This window comes from Ambystoma mexicanum, chromosome 6q, assembly GCF_040938575.1.
Source record: "Ambystoma mexicanum isolate Mex_15411 chromosome 6q, UKY_AmexF1_1, whole genome shotgun sequence".
NCBI lineage: Eukaryota > Metazoa > Chordata > Amphibia > Caudata > Ambystomatidae > Ambystoma > Ambystoma mexicanum.
Window position 1 is genome coordinate 132427399 of NC_090937.1, and position 20092 is coordinate 132447490.

General features: G+C 50.6%; 1 protein-coding gene across 2 annotated transcripts in view; it reads right to left on the reverse strand.

Annotated features, from left to right (window-relative positions):
• The window catches only part of GRID2 (glutamate ionotropic receptor delta type subunit 2), a 2892146-nt gene extending 2873055 nt beyond the window's left edge, over nt 1-19091 (reverse strand). The window contains exon 1 of one of the 2 annotated variants that reach the window (XM_069630564.1): nt 17551-19091. In XM_069630564.1, coding sequence (XP_069486665.1) covers nt 17551-17641 — 91 coding nt within the window. In that variant the 5' untranslated portion in view covers nt 17642-19091. The remainder of the gene's footprint in view (nt 1-17550) is intronic. The other variant, XM_069630565.1, reaches the window with a different exon arrangement.
• Nucleotides 19092-20092: the final 1001 nt, after the last annotated feature.

The window sequence follows — 20092 nt, forward strand, 5'->3', positions numbered from 1 at the left end:
ACTAAAAACTACTTGATATACACGAGTAGCAGGAGTTCTTTAATGATTGTATGAAAACAAAACTATTGATGGATTACTGAAAAACCTGCATTGATTGTGCAAAGCAATACACAGTTTTCTTTGTCCTACTGGCTTCTTGTAGGTGTGGGGAAGTTATAACTGCCTTGTATGTCAAGGTATCTTTCAGCTTACTGGATCACTAACTGTGAAGCTATTCCCACCTTGTGATCATGTGTTCTCAAGGTCACATACCTTGGGTATAGGTCAAATACCTCACATTTATTGTTTCAGTAAACAGGTTGATACGGGTTGTGCTGTAATCCATCACGAAGATTTCTGAATCGAGAAATGTAATCAGAATAGCTCACATCAGGAAGTGCAATATTTCTATAACTAAGCAGGCCTTGAAAAAGATCATTTGGGTCTCAAAACACGTGTTAGCTGTGCCATGATAGGAACTAAACCACACATAAATGAATGAACCATGAGAAGGAGTCTGTTCATATAGTTTACTTCAAGTATAGAGTTTGTAATGGTTTAAATTTTTACTAGAATTATTCTTTATTTCCCACAATTATTAAGACTCTTGTGCTGTCCCAGTACATAAAATAATCTTCTGAAGAATGTCTGCCACAAGGGAAAAGTCATATCACATTGTAAACCAAGGTCTGTGAGTGTGCCAGCAGAATTTCCTTGACTCCAGTACTGGTATGAGTGAAGTAGAGCAAGGTTGTCCATTTTGTTTGGGCGCCAGTAGATCCTAAACAGGATCTTGTTTTCTCCAGTGGCTGTTTCATTTTCAGCCACTACCACAGACTTTAATGCCAAGCTTAACCTCCTTAACATTGGCAAATGTTGATCGCATCGGACCTTCCTCTCAGCCAAGACACTTATTTCCTAAAGTGATTGTTCTACCCCAGCCTGCTGCCCCCCCAAGCACCCTACTGTGTTACACATTTTAACAAGGTAATCAACTTCGGTGTCTGCAGTCCCTTCCTTCTCCCCCTTTCTGTTGATCTTCAGTCACCAACTATGATTGGGGTGGCTAGCTAAGTGGAACCAAACCTTTTTGTGAACTGTCCTCATGAATTTTGAATCCATCCATTGTCTAATAAGAAGGAGATCCTTCTCTTTGGGACTCCTGCCCCATCCTTTCCACCTACTGTCTGGCCTCCCTTACTCTCACCCTTGTGTGAGGCAAAAAACCTTGGTGTCATCTTTGACTCCTCTCCCTCCTTCTCTCCCCACATCACTGACCTTTCCAAAAAAGGCCCAATTTCAGGTTCAACTCTTCAGAGGCATTCTCCCTTTCCTCGCTTTCCCCCAAAAACTCAATGTCTCCAGAATGCTGGTTCTCTCCAGGTTGGATTACTGTAACAGCCTCTTCATTAATCTGCCTCTTTCCTTCCTCCGGTGGACCGGGACTGTGCAGACCAAGGAGACTTACCGCACGTATCCCCTGACTTCGGACGCAGGGCGCTCAAGAAGCTTGCTGCTGTGCCCCGTAAAGCGGGCAGGCGCCGGAGGATGAGAGGAGGAGGAGTGACGCGGGGCAATACCAGCGGCCCGCTCAGACAAAGGAGGGCCGTGGACTGCCTGCACAACACAGGACCCGGGGCTCTGGTCTGAGGCGTTGCATGGAGCCCGAGGAACCCCCCCTGCTGGGGAGCGCCTGCGGTGTGGGAGATTTGAGGTGCCTCTGGTGCAGCCCCATGCGCCCCTGCGGTGCGGGCAATAACAGAAGTGGTAGAAGAGGGGCTGACATCACCTACAGTGCTACACAGGGGGCGAACACAGGCTGAGTGCAGCAACACTCAATGCCAAAAGGGAATATTCAACCCCCACGATGGGCTGCTATGACAGGCAGAGGCAAGCAGGACTAGTGGCACATCAGCATTGGCTGCGGGCGCGCAAGGGCTGGCACAAGGAGGCCTATCAGGAGTTGGTAGCTGGGAAGCTATAGCAGTCCAAGAGGACCACAATGAAGAAGGAACTGGGGCACTGAAGCACGCCCAGGGGTGCAACGATCTGGGCCAACCGGGCTGGGATCATTGGACGGACAGACCCTGCGCCAATATGGGTTGGAGCACCCCCATGCAGACAGCGAGGGGAGAGGCCCTGGCATACGCAGATCACACGGGCACTGTACTGGGATGCCCCACAGAGTGACACCGCCGGGGTGGACACCAGCTAAAGCATGAAGAGGTGGTGCAGGGGATGCCAAACAGCTTGACACCACCCACTCTGGATACTGTGAGGCAGTGGAACTGCCTTGGGGGGCACGAGGTTGCACGAACACGAAGAAGATCACTGCCCTGGAAGTGGACTACCTGGCTGCCCATACTCACGAGGCTGGGCCCCTGACGGTGGCATTACACCGCAGCGGCCGGAGCAGGAGGCTTGCTTACCCAGCAGAGCGCTAGACATGGCGACCAAGCTCAACAAAACTAAGGGGAAACAGCCCAGGATGGATGACTATACGAAGACCCCGCAATCAACAGAGGGCGCTTGAAGCAAGGACAGAAGCACCCGACAGGAGGTATCACCAGCGAAGGAGGATCGGCATATCCTGGAGGCTATTGCTGACCTAAAAGCGACATGGGAGACGAAATTGGAGGCCGCCATGACCACATTGAAGGTGGCGCTGGAAGCTAAAATAGACGCAGTGCAAATAGACCTGAACCTCCTCCAACAAGATGTAAGGGCAATAGCGGAACGCACAGGAGAACTGGAAAAGGAAGTAGAGGCCAACACAATGGCTTGTGCCTCACATGCCTCAGAGATCCACACGTTGCGACAGCAAGGGGCAACCTGGAGAGCAGAGCTGAAGAAGCGGAGGGTAGAGCGCGAAAGAACAATATACGCATCGTGGGGCTTCCCGAAGGAGAAGAGGGGGCGAACCCCACAGAGTACGTGGAATCCATGTTGCTGCAAGAGATAGATGGGGGCACATTGATCCAGGGTTTTGCTGTAGAAAGGGCGCACAGAGCCCTGGCAAGGAGACCTCCCCTAGGAGCCCACCGAGACCCATCATTGCCAAAATATTAAACTACTGTGACAGAGAAAAGATACTAGAACACTTTCATAAGGGAGGTGCAATACAGAGGGTATCCACCTCAATAACAGCATTCCCTGACTACACTCTCCAGGTACAATGAAGGAGGCTTAATGTTGCCGCAGTGAAGAGGAGGCTACGGGAATCGGGCCATAGGTACATGTTGATGTACCCAGCGAGACTGAAGGTATTTCACAAGAACAGATCGCTGTTTTTTGACACCCCAGAAGCGGCGTCGGACTGGTTGGATGCTCAAAATTGCCCGGAAGAAAGGGAAGACCAGAAAGGAAGCAGTGCGGAGAAATGACACAGTGATCCGGCGAGTGAGGTGCTGTATAAAGATGTAACAATGGGACTTGATTATTGTTGTGCTAGATAATGGGAAGGCAGCATACGGTGATGCATAAAAGGGAGAAGAAGAGCACCCGACCTCACATCCCCTTAGATAGGTTAGTTTGGTTACCAGTAGAGCGGTAACCCCCTGCTGGGTGCCTGGTACTGGTGTAGCTGGAAAGTACCAAATGTGGGAGCGCCTGAGATCCAGATATGGAGCTAGGAAACAGTTGGGGTTGGGATGGGAGGGCGGAGGGCAGGAAGTTGGGATGTTTGAAGTGGTAGGGGTTAAGGAACAAGCATGTACCTACGCATCTCTGTGCGCAATCCAAGATGAGCATTCTCGGGCTGGAAATACTGGAGAGAGGGAAAGTAGAAGAGACCAAAAGGGAGATGGGTGACCTTAGATTGATAACCTGCAACGTCATGGGGCTTAACACCTACCTGAAGAGAAATAAAGTGATGATGTACCTGAGGAGACAAAGAATAGATGTAGCCATGTTGCATGAGACCCACCTCACGTAGGAGAAACAGGAGGTTATCAAGAAAAAGTGGAAGGGCACTACCGTCAGAGCCACCTACTGAGCATATGCCAGGGGTTTGATCATATGGGTCGCACCTCAGCTTCTTCAGATACTATAGACTGTGGTGGAGCCAGATGGGAGGATGGTGGCGCTCCAGGGGCTCTTGGAAAATAGGGAAATAAGGATCATAAATGCATACGCCCCCAATCAAAATACTGTGACTTACAATAAAACTCTATACAGGACACTCATGCCCTCACGAGCGAGACGATTATATGGGGGGATTTTAACTGTACGCTAGACCCTAAATTAGATAGATCAGACATGAAATTTGATAGACCCACACCCGCAGCGAGAGCACTGTGGGCCCTCCTCTTAGATTTCGGGCTTGAAGACATATGGAGGCAGCAGCACCCAACAGCAAGACACTATTCCCACTATGCGGCCCCACATGATCTGTACACAAGGTTAGATTATATGTTCTCCACCTCCGGAGTAGCTATGGAGGTGGCGGGCTCAGAGTACAAAGCCAGGATATTATCGCACCATTCCCCTCTGGTGCTGGAATGGCAGCATCAGCCCCCAAGAGCCAGAATCCCCACATGGAGACTCAGAGCCGAGGCCCTGAGAGACGCCACATTTCGAGAGGACCTACGCGAAGAGATAAGTTATTTTGAACATAACACGGGGAGCGTGGAATAGGAAGGGACCCTGTGGGAAGCCTTCAAGGTGGTAATCAGGGGGGCGGCCATTTACAAATCTAGAGGGCTTCAGAGGAACATAGAGCGGGAGTTGCAGGATATTGGAAATAATAATGGAGAAAGAGGGGTCCTTGCAGGAACAGGCGGAAGGGGCGAGCCAGCTGCAATTGGTGGGCGGAGAGCTATGGGACAGGCTCAGAAACCTGAATTACAAGAAGTATATCGTACGGCAACATGCAGGTGGGGACAAACCATGGAGGCTGCTAGCATGGCTATATAAAAATTAGGAACAAAGGCCTGCAATTAGAGAGATAGTGGGAGAGGCGGAACAGGTTTGGAATACCCAAGAAACAGTGAATGAGAGATTCTTTGAATTTTACAAACACCTCTATGCAGATGTGAGAGAGGACTTGGAGAGAGAAACACAAGAGGTCCTGGAAGACATAGGATTGCCCCAATTAAACGCAGAAGACAGAGAGAAATTAGAAGCCCCAGTTAGGCTGGAGGAACTAGAGGCAGTGGGGAAGCACCTACCCACATATAAGGCCCCCGGTGTGGACGGGCTCCCCAGCGAGTTTTATAAAACATACAGACAAGAGATCTTTCCTCCGATGCTGGCCATGCTGAACGAGGCATAAGAGTAAGGGAGGCTGCCAGAATCCCTGAGAGAGGCGGTGATCATTCCCCTCCTTAAGGCAGGTAAGCCCAGCGTGGACTGCGGGTCGTACAGACCATTGTCCATGCTAAACAAAGATATCAAGATCCTTACGGCAGTGCTCGCAAACAGACTTAAGCCAATGATAAAAAAAACAAATACACCCAGACCAAACAGGATATGTCCCGGGTTGGAGCATATCCGATAACCATAGGAGGCTCCACCACGTCACAGAACAGACAAAGGGGGTCTCAGACGAAATAGCAATAGTCTCACTGGATGCAGTCAAGGCATTTGACTCAGTCCGATGGCCATGGCTGATGGCGGCTTCAAAGGCATTTGGGATGGGTCCTGGATACTTGCGATGGGGGAAAATGCTATACAGTTCCCCCACAGCCAGAGTAAGAACGGGGAAGATCATATCAGAGAGTTGGCAACTAAGAAGAGGCACGGGGCAGGGCTGTCCGTGGTCGCCGATGCTGTATATACTTGCACTCGAGCCACTAGCTATCTACCTCAGACAACAGTATAGCAAGATAGGGATGCAAATCAAAGGGGGACCGCATTTAATATCAATATATGCAGACGATATGCTCATATACCTGCGTTACCCGGAGGAGAACCTGCAATACATCTTAGAAGTGATGGAACGCTATGCGGTTTTCTCTGGGATAACGGTCAACCCCAAAAAATCTAGTATGTTTCCCCTGGGCAGATACAAAGGCGTGCCATGGACAGACCTGCCCACTCTACAGATAGCTTGGCAGACCGAAACGTTCAGATACCTGGGGATTAACATTTATCATACGGCAGCGGCGGAGCACAACTACAACACAGAGAAAGCAGTGGAGGGCATAAAAAATAGCTTGGAATTCTGGGCCAAACTACACCTGGCTATGGTAGGGAGGGCGGCCCTGCCGAAGATGGTGGTCCTGCTCAGGCTACTGCATTTTTTTACAAACAACCCATACATGGTGCCAAGCGCTTCTTTACTAGGCTTTATAGCCTCTGCAGGGGCTTTGTGTGGCATAACACAAGAAAACGAGTGGCCCTGCGGAAACTACAAAATGCATATGACAGATGGGGGAAAACTTACCAAATTTCGAGATATACCACCTGGCGGCGCAACTACAATACGTAGCCAGGTGGCTGGCGGAGGACGAGACGGCAGAGTCCAGGCTGCTGAAGGAAGAGAGGGCCCCATACTTCTTAGGAGAAGTAATATGGCTACCTAAACCAGAGATGCAGGGGAGACCGAGATTGTTGTCACTGGGCTGGGAGGTCTGGCACAAGGCATGTCGGCTCATGGGAGGCCCGACCCCATGCTCCCCGTAGGCGCCACTTGTGTCCCTATGCGGAGCAGATGACCAATTAAGAAAAATGATCCGGAAATACTGGGAGCCAGTGGGCCTAGCCAACCTGGGGGACGTTTGACAGGAGGGAGAAGCCATTGATTTCCAGACATTAGTGGACAGAACCGGGGTACAGCTAGGACATCATATTACATATAATAGTATAGTCAAAAGAGTGAAAGGAACATGGTCCGAAATAGCGCTAGCGGAGCAACCGGATATGGCTATTGAAACAATGTATGACATCTCGGAAGGGGGGCATGAGATATCCAGGATATACTAATTAGTTATGTCGAGAGTGGGGAAAGAGCTGCACGAACTAAGGCGAGACTGGGAGGAAGAGGCAGGAGAAGCCATGCAAGACGGGCAATGGGAGAGGGCTCAAAGATATCACAAGAAGATGTCAAGGAATGCCAGATTGCAACAAATCCATATGTATGTCACCCACAGAGCATATATAACCCCCTGAATGATAGCGAAATTTGGAAACGCAGAGGCACAAACATGCCCTAAGTGTGGGTAGGAGAGAGCCGGGATGATCCACATGTTCTGGGCATGCCCGGAGGTTGGGAAGTTTTGGGGTGGATTAAACTCAAGCTGTCCGAAAAGGGGATTAAATTAGATATAGAATCCATGTGGGCATGCATGCTAGGGGGATTCACCAGGCCACGTAACTTAAAACATGTATGTAAACTGAAAGACCTGGCATACATCCTGGGCAACAGGAGAATCACCATGATCTGGAAAGCCGCTCACAGACCTAGAGTGGAGAGGTGGTGGGAGGACCTCCTTAAATGGGCAGATGCGGAGACAATGGCATGGTATGAGGCGGCCAGCAAGGGGGAAGGAGAAGAAGTGGGACCACTCATAGAATGGAGACAAATGATAGCCTCGCTACACGGGTGCACCCAAAGTGACCCCAGTGACGAGGACCTGCCGAGAATCAGGGGGAGTACTGATCCCGAGGGACAGAAGCTGGAGGTATGAAGGGGAGTGCTCGAGTTTATGGGAGGTAGGGGAAAGACATTACGGAGAGAAATATGTAATGCATAGTGTGATACACATGTAATGGTAAATGTCGGGAGTGTAAGTTATGTGTTGTTTGTTGTAAAATCAATAAAACTATTTAAAGAATAAAAAAAACATGCTGCTGTATATAATAATATGCATTAAAAATAAATAAAACAATATTTAAAATAAGGTCCTGTGGTTGACAAATTACCAACTATACCACTTAGATGAGTTGGGACGGGTGCAGATGGGTCCTTGTTGCAAACTTGGTGGGGATATGCATGCAGAAACTGTAAATCGAGCTAGGACACTATGGCCCTCATTACGAGTTTAGCGGTAGCAATGGAGGTATTAGCTCCATGGCTGCCACCAAACCGGGCTCGTTTACCGGGTTCCTGCAATGAGAAATAACCGGGTCATTCCAACATTGGAGGACCCGGTAATTCCTCCTTGCAGGAACCATTCCCCATTCCCATTTGAGCCCCCATAGGGCTCAATGGGAATGGGGAGGGAGGTAACAAGGGGCACATTACAGGTGTCCCGTTGTTACCTCCTTCTTCCCCTCGTGGGACTCGAAAAGCACGCCTGGTTTTACCAGGCGTTTGACCCGGGTCCCACGATGGGAAGCTCGTAATCGGCCCTGACGTAATGAAGGGGGCCGGTACGCCTGCCTCGTAATGAGGCCCTATGACTCTATCAGTTGTTCCCTGATAGTACTGATTGGTTTTACAAGACACCCTCCAAACTTTGAGGTCCGCTAATACCCCATCATTCCCCCACCATACATGCAGAGCCAAACCACGAGCAACTAGAGTGGGGACATTTGAGGTAACGGTTGAGTGGGATCATTTTTTATAGCATATGCACTAGACCAGACTCTTCTATAATCCAGACTTGAGATGGGGGCTGATTCCTGCGGGATTATGTTTTGGCACAAAATGCACCTCCAAGACCAATTTCATTAGCAATCTGAAAAGGGTCATGTAAGGAGAAAGCAGGCAATGGTGTCTGGTTCCTGTGCTGCTTGCTGCGTGGCTGACTATGATTGCGATGGGTGCCAAATGTGTCAATTGGGCCACCTTACAAGTGGCGGTTAAACCATTTTCATGTACGAAGTCGACGGAGTATCCAGGTCCCAGAGAAAATTGGTGTTTGGTTAAACTTGTTATTCAAATGGAATTATTGAGCTCAATAAAGGAAGAAGAAGTTAGACTCTACACATGTGTGTAAGGAAAAGGAAATGTCTCTTTCGTGTATCCTACTAACTGGTCTCTGTATAACACTCTTCCTCACACACACTCAACCACAATCTCAAGGTTTCCTTACCTTGCTTCTTCCTTATGCAGATGGGAACGCAACCATGTATTGCACTATTGTTAATTCTGTTGAAAGCACTTGTAACCTCCTACGATCCACATATCTGAAACCTACCGTAGCGCCTAATATTCATTTACATATGATAGCAATACGGTGAAATGAGATTCAGCTCAAGGTTGGACTTCCTGCAAATGGGAAGCATTAGAAATAATGAAATTGCGAACATGGACTGAATTCAGTACTTTTATTTGGATACTGCGTCTTACCAAACACCACATATCAGGGGGGTGAGAGGGTGAATACCCTGTCAGTTTCGTAGATCAAATGAAAGGAGCAACTCCTCAAGCTACCAGAGTTGTTTGCAACAACAAAAACATTCAAAGATACTAACACCAGGAGAATGCCTATGCGATTTATCAACGGCATATGCCAGGCTATTCTTGATCCTTAACCTTGCTATGAAAACATATTTATTACTGGAAAAATATTCATCAAGATTCAAAGTGTACAAATGTCTTCAAATCCTAGATTGGGATCCTAAACTATCTCATTCTTGATATGTGAGCATCTAAGAGTTGGTCAAATGGAAGGCTTAATTAATTCACTGCTTACTGCACACCAGAGATGGGCACACAACATTTCTGTCATCAAAAGCATGCCTGCAGAATCAGCCCAAATACAATATGCCATGTCCTGAAGAAAGTTGTTTAATTTAAGGAGTAGTTGAAACATGTTTGTCAACACAGTTTTACATTATAAATACAAGAGCGAAAAAGGGCCCAATTCCTGCAATTTAAAATGTCAAATATAATTGTTTGGTTCCTTTTTTAATCAGTTGTGCTGCCATTGGTACTGCTTAAGCACACTGCTGGTAGCGCAGGTACTGTGGTCACTTGAGAACACTAAACAAGTACAAAATATAGCATATCCTTAGTATGTTAAATTGTATTCAACATGTAAGCCCCCTTGCTTGTGGTATTATTGACATTGTACAACTTGACATATTAAACAAGTGACCACATCAGTGAGACCTATGGGGGGACAAAAGGTTAAAAATAATCACGTTTCGTCCATCAAGATATCTGTTTACCAAGGAGAAAAAAAAAAGACATACACTCCCTCACCCTTACCATGAGCCCACAGATCACAATTAACATACACAAGAAAATCCTTAGTGGGATTGGGGGCATTGCAGTCCTGCACCATAAACATAATGTCCTGCTCGGATAATTAGTATCCGTGAGATGTATTCCAGTTGCCACATGTTGTAGCCTTGCTGCATATATATCATGCTACTACTAGGCCCACACATCTTATGGAAACTTCTAAAAGGTCATGCGGACCAACAGAGCGGGACAAACAACATGGGAAACCTCACTGAACAAATGCCCACAAGTCACTGTGAAGGCAAACACCTGGCAGATGAGTCCGGGCTGAGCCCTACATAAAGAGGCCATCAATGACCGCTTTGGCCACATGACCCCCTTCCTGATAGCCATCGCCTTTGCTCATGAATGCGTATGGGTCATAAGTGTGCTGCTATGGAAGCAGCTGCCTCGTGATGTCATCGATCATTGTATGAGTTCATACTGCCTGGATGCTGGGATAACTGGATTCCGATTAAGCACTGCCGTCCCTGTACCCTGGCCATGTAATCTCGAAGACTTGCATACACTGAAGTGTACCCTGCAGGCCAATGGCGAGGGCAGGTGTTGGTGCCGTAGAAGAAAAAAAGGACTACTATTGGGGCAACTGTAAGTATGAATACTACTTTTCGGGTGGCAAGGAGGGCAAAACGGACCTGAAAGGAGTTGCTGCGAGACAACGGCCCCCTAGATCCACCAATGGCTCAGGCCATCCCTTTCCCAAGACCAAATACTCTCTGTGCGTTGGTGTATAGGTGAAGGCATAAGAACGTCTAACACCTTGCCTGGTGCCGAGGGTTTACATTGCAATGCCCATCAATCCACCACATTAGGTTCCGCAACCGAAGAGGTTCGGATGCAAACTGCTTCAAAGCTTCGCAGGCCCATGCACCGGGACTGTGAGGCGAGGGATTGGTGGTCACGCATGCAGGCACATTACCACACCTACACTCCCAGCAATTCCCACACTATGTTGACAGTGCCATGACAGCGTCGTGACAAAAAAGAAACACATAGTGTGCTTTGTATGTTGCAATATAGCCTGCCAAATGCAGCACACATAACCTTTGCGTTATTGGTTGGTGAGGTGGTTTGGCCATGGACATAGTGAATCAAAAATATATATTGTTTAGTTTGTAATGATGCCTCAAAACGGCAGAGTTGGATGTGCTAAGAAAAAAGATCAACAGAATTAATGAAGGGTTGTGGGAAAAGGGATTAGTGTTGGTTTCTCTGAATTTGACATGGTTGCCCAGCTGTTGACCCTTTGGAGTCAGTTGCGTCTTCGGGAATCAAATTTAGGGGTGGGGGCACAGAAGGGGCCACAGACAAAAGTAGGAGAGCCATCTTAAAAAGGGCAATGTGTATGCTTTTCCCAAATTGATGTGGGCAAAGTAATTCAAAGTGGCCCGGGGGAGGCAGAATTCCATGAGGAAGACCAATGAAGCAGAAAGGCGGCTCGTGTTGACTGCTGTTCTCTGCAGACGCAGTGTAGGCCTGCCCGATTGGTCAAAGGTGTCAGTGCCACTTCTGTAATGGCACAGGCCAGCTAAATTAACTAGCCCTTTTCTGAAGTCCCACAGGCCGGCGCACACGTAACAGTCCTCGTGCATGATTGTGCATTCCTTTCCTGAGGCACTTGCCCAGTCCTGGATTAAGCTTGGCATTATGGGACTTGTATTCCTGGATTCCCACATTATAAAGCCAGGACTGCATGCCTCAGAATGTAAAGTTAAAACCAGGACTCGACTACTGACTCCCGAATGTACTGGATAATGTTGGCGTGTATGTTGTGGTTAAAAAGAGTAGCTGGGGGTATCCACCATTTATTTCACCGATGTTTACATTCTAACCATGCCATTGACCTAAAACAGGGGTGCACCTAGGCTGAAAGTTCAGGGGGGGGGGGGCTAACCCTTCAAATGCTGGGAGACGGAATCACTTCAGAGACTGTGAGGGGGAGGGGGGTTATTTGTGTTGGGGTATCTAATTTATGTACACTTTCTAACAACACTATTTTTTGGGCAGCGTTAATGTTACAAGCCGTTAACTCTCCTCCGCGTACTACCTGTTGTGAGAATGAGCTGGCTCCAGTCTCTTACCCTTCCAATCACTCCCCTGCAAGTTTTAAAACCTCATCCTGATTTCCATTGCCTATAAATGTATACATACTCATGCAAATTTGCAGGCTCGACACTTTAGGGTATGAAAGACATCCTTTTGAGGTGCGTTGTGTTAAATAGGCCCCCATCCGTATGCAGCATCATTCCTCCCGTGCACTAAGCTGGACTGGGCCATGATGCATCGTGTGCTCAGTTGTACATCGCCCCCAATGTCTCTCGGCCCTGCAGGGTGAGGCCTGGCTCCCAGCAATCGCTACTCGGAGTCATGGAAGCAGCTGAGGCGCCCAGGTCCGTGAATAATGCCGGCCTTGTGCCTGGAGACGGAGGAGGGGGGGCGCCCGCGGAAACCGCGAGGAGATCTATATCAGATATGAGGCGCGCGCATAAACTGCGCAGTTGACTGGAAATGCCGCCTAATCCCTCCTTAATTAAAGCACTGTTCTAAACTCCTGTTGTGTTTAGGGAGTGGAGAGTGTGGGAGGACTGATGTATTGAAGGAAATAGCAGCCAGCGTGGCTAATCTGAAAGACTTTGGAGCTTTCGAGCTACATAAATCAGAGCGACTTTTTGAATAGGCTCATAAAACACAGCGCCATTGCCATTCCGCGCACGGACCCGGGGCTCTTCCTGCGGCATACAGATCATTAGGAAACTTCGGGGCAATCAAGTAATGCGCGCCTGATGAAATTATTCAATCAATGCACGGGGCTGACTGAGAGAAGCCGTAGGAAGCAACGCGCGCTGCGGGCTGAGCAGGCCCAGAACCCGCTCCTGCTGCCGGGGCCCACGGGGCGGGCGCGCTCCTGCGAGCTCGCGGGCGCTGTCGAGTCCGGAGCTACGGCGAGCAATGTTTACGCGCCAGCATCTCGCCCACGGATGTCCATTCCCAAATGCCAGCGCCCTGGCTCTCTGGCACAGTCATTGAAACAAGCACAGGCCGGGCCAGAGCACACGCACACACGCGCCAACCACACAGCGCCCACACGCTTATGCACACACTAGCACGCCATTCGCAGACAAACACAGCTACATGTCCCTTGCCACTGAAAACACCTGCAAAGACAATGACACACAAATCCACTCACACACACTCTGCCACACACACACCAGTGCACACGAGGAAAAGCGCCACCCTTAGACTCACTGACCGATACATTCTGACACACAGGCCCAAATGCACACACACACGTGCATGCAGTAATTGCCAAACACACACGCATACTGTACACTGGTGCGGCCAGAACACAACCATAAACTAAAACACACTTAGACACACAATCTGGCACGCAAACATGGCCTCGTGCAAACATGTGCAAGCTGCACACACACACACACACACGGGTTGCCTGGTTTCAGCACCGCGAGACGTGCATCAGGGGTGGACAGCGCCAAGGGCTTCCCAGAGCAGAGGACCCGTATGCCCAGCATATGAGAGTGCAGCCAATCATAACTCGCAATTAAAGGGCTATGGATCCGAAAAATAAATGTAAATCTATATTCCAATTAAGGGCGTGCGCCGCGAGCTCATCTGTCACCGCGCCCGCCGTCTAATTGTCCGCGTACGCCACCGAGATCTAACACAGTCTCGCCAGAGGAGGCGCGGTCTCGCGGCACATCGGTCCATCCGTCAACAAGTGCCAAGAGACCCTTTTGGCGCTCCTTAATTGATGAACTCCCTGCTCCCACTAGGGAGGGGGGGCGCAGGGCGATAGAAAAGGGTGCAGGCTTTCCCCGCGGATGCAGACATTTATCAACCATCTCCCTCGCAAAACAGAAAACGTGTTGCTGTGGCTTCAGTATCCAGCGACAGACCGAGGCACTTCCGGAGGTGCGCTCTTGCCACTCGGCGCTACGCGTGAACACGCCGGAAACTCGAGTGCCTTTCAACACCTTAGCAACGGGGATTCAACAGTGCTAGAAGGTTGCCAGCTCTAAGCGCGTCGTCCCTTATAGCCGAGTGCAAAGTCCGCAAGGCCTGCTCCGTGTGTTCCCGTCCTCCCCCGGAATCTTCATAGCATAGTGAAGCATGCCTGGCAATCAACATCAACAACACGCCAATAAACGTAGAAAATAACCCCTGTGACGTGGGCTTGCTTTCAGTCCTCACAGCGTCGTTGAGAGATGTTGGGATACCTTTCAAATTCAGGAGAAATGAAAAGATCCACTGTGGTGGTTGTGCGTGAGCGAGGCCTGCGCGTGGCAGTGACCGAGTCGCCATTTCCATGGCAGCATAGAAAGGTGCACGGGAACAGCGAGGCCCTTCACGAGCGGGCCGCGATATCTTAACAGCCACAGAACCGCGTCTCCAAAGTCGATATGACGAGGGGTGCTGCTGGCAAGTGTCATTTAAAGACGGGTGACGTGGTCCCCTCAGCGTTGCCCCGTGTGTTTATTCACGCTGCACGCTCTGCTTTTCTCGGAATGTTCGTGTACGACGACACATATGTGAAAATCAAGCTCAGTACGTGCTTTAAACGTTTCTAGTGCCAAGAAGCTATCCACATTACCCTCATACACATTTGTAACCCTAAACATACACATTTAATGTGTATTCGAGAAATTGGGCCCACTTGGAAGGCAACCTGCAGCAAAAGATGCGCTCTGTGTACCACAGCACCGCTCAAATTGCATGTAACGTCTACAGCACAATCTCTCTTCTCCCGTTTGGTAAAGCAAGGAAGAGTAGCTTGGTGTGTTGAACACCTGCTGCAGCGAGGTCTGTGTTAACTCTAGAACACAGGCTTCGCTCAACGTTTGCCGCGATCAACCTTTCACTCTTAAGTAGAGCATACAGGTATTGCCATGTAGCCCAACTTGTGTGCAGGCGCCAAAACAAGACACGCCATTGAATGATGTGACATAAGAAAGGCTCTGGCGAAGATAAGCCCACGCGCACAGGTCTGAAGAGCCGCTTTGCTAAGGATCACACGTGCGTTGTACTCATGTGGAGTTCTAGCCCCTACGTTCAATGGCGCGCCCAACACCCACCAGCTAATGGCTAATTTCATCAGGGGTGGCTGCCCTGAGCCATAGGGCTTAGGAAGGGGCGGGGCATGCAGTCTCTGAAACGGCACTGGTCCCACTTCTGCTGTGTCAGCTCTTAGCTGCACTCTCAAATAGCGCCAAGATGCTCTCGAGTGATGACTCCGCTTTTAAAATCACTATCACATGACATAGCGGAGAAACAGGGGAGTTGAAAGTAAGCGAAGGCTTAAGGAGGATATTTCAAACTCCGACCCCCACCCCTCCCCTCCTGGAGACTCACAATCCCAAACAAAGCGGCGCCGCCCAGGGTAACAGGTCTACCATCAGTGGAGGGTTCGTAATCAGAGTGCATGAAAAATAATGGCTTGCACACAAGGCAACTTGAACCTGGAATCCAGAGCCCAGCGGCCTACACCCTGAATGTGTATTCAGGGTGTAGCATTCGCTACATTGCCACACGGGCCATGGGTATACAGTACAGGCACTGTACCACAGTGCGCACATGTCCAACAGTGGTGTCAACCGTGTCACTTGTGCGGTACTCATTTTGGTGCGCATTTCCAGGAAAGGTCCACGCTAATTTCGCATGGAAAACTTTCATGGTTTGGTTTGCGATGTTCATCTTTCATTCACAGAGTGGCTTAGTGGGGGCCTGTCACGGGCGTGCGAGGGCCTCCTTCTATGCGGTCCAACATCCCAGAGTGCATGTCTTCAGAACTGCTGGTCGTGGGATTTAGTGGGGGTGTCCCCAGCACCTCCTCTAGCCCCAGTGTGGTAAATGCTAGGGCCATCCCGGCTCAGCACCAGGACGGCCCCTTCCAGAACCTAGACTGCCTTTGACGCGGACCCGACACACAGTACTGACCGCTCTGCTACATAGAACAGGCCACTTCCATGATCATCCCGGCCCAAACACAGAGAGGCCCCGGAGAGGCCCAATACCCATACACGGGGTGTGCGCATTGTGCCCGAGGAAAGCGGGTGCAGGTGGGCGGGAGATAGAATGTGTTTACTTCTAGTTCTTGATTATGTTTCTATCAGGCGGGTTCCTACGGAAGCCCGAGTGCCTACTCTTCATGCCTTGCAGGTTCCCTGATCCCTTAAACTGTGAGTACACGCATGTGAGGATGGGGGTGGGGGAATTCTACCCAGATATACGATTTGGCGACACTGAAAGGGGTTCCCAGTCTGTGATAGACAGTACTGGATGCCCTAACCCGCCCCCACCGCCCCCCAACACACACACCTGTCTAGTCTAAAATGAGTTTTGGGAGGAGGAGGGGGAGGGGGGTTATGGAGCACACCAATGAATGCATGCATGCATGCCCCTTGACGATTGCTGTGGGATGTCACAGGAAATGGGCTGGTGTTCCCCCTCTCTGCCAGTGGGGACAGGTGTGCACAGCAGAGGGTCACAAGGCGCGCTGGCTCTTCCCGAAGGCCAGGGCCCACCCTCAGCCTATTTAGCGGCGCTACTAATCCAGCAAACCCACCTGCACGTGAAGCCGCAGAAAGGCATCAGAATAATAGGAGGTATTGCCCATAAGAGAGAACTCGCTGGAGCAGGTCAGTGGAGGCAACACCGGATGTTGGACTTGTATTGGTGAGTGTGCTCGGGATGGAGAAGAAAAAACAAAGTTTAGGAAATGCTGCTCTTTCAGCCAGGGATGCTCTCCTAGCAGACATTGCGCAGGGCATAGTTGCGTGGTTGCTTTCCCGGGCAAGAGAAGTCACGCGCGAGGGTGCGGTGGACGTTGGCAGATCTTATTTACAGGGTAACCACCTGTGCCTTCCACTTGGAGCGCCGCCGCTCTGCCCGGGTTGTCTCCCCGCCTAATCCCCCAGGCTGGCAGCACGAGGCTGGCGGCGATCAATAGCGTTTCAAGTGGGGATTTGGAAAGACGGTCAAGTTCAGAGCCGGGGTTCGATGCCAGCGGAGGCCAAGGGCAGCGTGGAAGCAGAGGGGCAGGGTCAAAGGCCACCGTGGGAAAGAACGGCCCTTTAAATAAGCAGGCCGACGATAAGCAGCAGCCCCCACCCCAGAGATGGAGAGGCGCGTGGGAGCCGAGAAGCGGCGGTCAAAGGCCACTCTGAAACTAGAGAGCCATAACAAGCATGAGTGTGGGTGAGGGCGCCCCTCCATTCACCCCCCAGTGATATATAAAAGGGCTGCACTGGGGTGATTGAAGCCCAGAGGTGGGGGAGGTTGTGTGGCAGGTAAGATCCCATTGTGAACCTAGAGCGGTATTGCAAGTGTGTGGTGCGTGGGTGAACCTCCATCCATGCCCCCTCCCCCCCACCCCCACACTGAGAGAGCAAAGCTGGGGCGCAACACGTCCAGCCTCTTACCAATATGGATGATGGAGTCTGCCATCGCCGCCTCCCAGCAGGGCACCGTCCAGAGGATGCACAGCGCTGACACCAGTCCCGGCGCTTCCATTCTCCTTCGCGGATTCCCCAGTATCCACGCGGGCAAGAGCGGGGCACCTCCGGGAGGCGACAGGGGATCCCTCCTGGGGTATTTCTTTTTTTAAAATGTATTTTGTTATCCCTGTCGCCGCGCTGAGGGCGGTCGGCACTGAGGCGCGGGTGGCGGCAGAAGGGCGTGCTGTCTCTTCCGAGCACGTCACTTCAGGGGGGATTTTCTGCTCAGGGGAGACGAGGGGCTGCCTCTGATGGGCACCGCATGCGAGGGGGGTCGCCTCCGGGGCTGAGCGTCCGAGCCCCCCTCTCTCAAACCAATACTTCCTCCTGCTCTCCCCTGGAGCTCAGGCGGCAGCCCCCGCCTCCCGGTGACATGAGCCCCCCTTCTCGCCGCCTCCGCTACCCGCCAGCTTTGATCAACGTAAACCCCGCACGATTCAAAGCCAAACAATCGAAATCAACGAGGGGAAGAAAAAAAAGAAAACATTAAAAATCCCAGGTCCAAATCCAGTGCAGGCTGCAAAGGAGATTCCAGATCGAGGCAACGAAATCCAGTGGGAGAGACAGAAAAAAAGTGAACTTGTCCTTAATGCGGAGAGTGGTGCAGAGGCGCCGGTGTGCGTCGTGCTGTGGTCTCCTTCATCCAGCGGGGGTGTGTGCAGAGAAGGGGTAGTCTGGTCGGGGCGGCTGCACGCACAGCACCCTCCACGCCGCCTTTGTCTGTCGGAGCAGGTGTTGTGGTGAGGTTGCGGTGTGGAGCGGCGCTCGGAGGAGGCGATGCCTCCACGCTGCAGACTGCTGCTGTGGCTGGTGCCGGGGAGCAGGCAAGCAGCGAGAGAGAGCGGACAGTTCCAGCGCCCGCCAGCACGTTGCCTCCAAATGCATCACATAGCGGAGAAGCAGGGAGAGGGGGGTGGGAAGGACAGCAGCACGCAACTCGAGCAGCGGAGCCGGCAGAGAAACAGAGCTCCTCCTTAGCAAAACCACCTCCTCCCTTCCTTGCCACACGAGGGGACACCGAGAGCCTCTCCTGCCCCCTGCAGAAGGAAAACGCAGCCACTGGAGACGGGTTTACCACGGCAACGAAACCACACAGCCAACTTCTCCCGGTGACTTCTATGGAAAATGAGCAAACCCTCCCATTAACCTTGTGAATTGGAAAGGTGGGAAAGTCCAGTCTCTTTCTTGCAAGCTGCGGCTCACTGAAAACCCAGGCTGAGCTGTAGGGGTCTTTGACCTCGATATCAGGAATAGTGTGCCACCATTGCCAACCTGCGTGCGCGCTACAGCGGGTGCAGTGCATGAGACGGGAAAGAGAAAACAGCAGTCACCAACAAAACGACACCGAGATATTGCCTGCAGTTCTAGTCTCGTGTGCACGCCACTGTGTAGGTTGGGGCCACTGTCAGAGGTGACAAAACGTTCTCTCGTTGGTCTTTAATTAACGTGGATGCTGTCAGACCTGCAGTCTCTGTCAGTGATGTGCCACGGTTCAAGTGCTATATCCCTCACCTGGTCAAGTGCGTTTTAGTGAACTGAGCCGTAAACTGAACTAGTTAGGGCGGTTAGAAACATTACATTTACAGAGCAATCCCCAATTGCTCCTAGGTTGACGCGTTGCAATCAGGAGACCAGCATCTGACGGAACCTCGTGTGATCAAGGGCCTGATTCAAGGAATTTTTTGCACGGGAAACAAGGAACTTACGTGTCAAACTGCATGGAAAATTCAATTTGTCAATTCATGGAATCGAACGTGCAGGACTTTTCCAGGACTTGTGTGGAATTCGCGATCCTTAGCACATCTCTGCGAGCCGTGGAGCGCCTTGTGCGAGACACCACACAGAGTGTGGGCGTGGCTTGCACAGAGGTTTGGGAAGGGGGCGTAACACAAAAAATGGGAAAGAACATGCCCAAAAGTGGGTGTTATGAGGGAAGGCCTGCGGACAGTACCTTACACACCCATAATTGCGCCAAACGGCACGTATTCATGCATCCACCTGTGCAGCCTCCCTACATAGAAATGACCACGCAAATCCCTCGATCTCTATGCCACCCAATGGCAGGCGTAATGACACTTGCGCATAGCATTTTTTATTCTGCGCGCAGCCTCACGCAGTGTCGTACTCAGCGTGTGGCAATTGCGGGGGAAATGCACACTTTGCCATGAATCAGGCCCTCAGTGATTTGCTCAAGATTACACATTTGTGCAAATCGTGAACATCAGTTTAAAGTCGTTGTTTTCTGACTCCAGGACTGAAAATGTATTCACTTGAAATCATTTGGCAGAAGGTGTGGTAATGTAGCTTGCAGGATATCAACTTGTGTTTGCTCTTAGTAGGGGGGCTCTCAAATTTTTGACAAATGCTGAAGGATTGGGAATGACACCCTAAATTGTGAAGGATAATCCAGATTTGGAACTGTTGCACACTTTAACTAGAGAGACAGAGCATCACAGCCACAACTCAC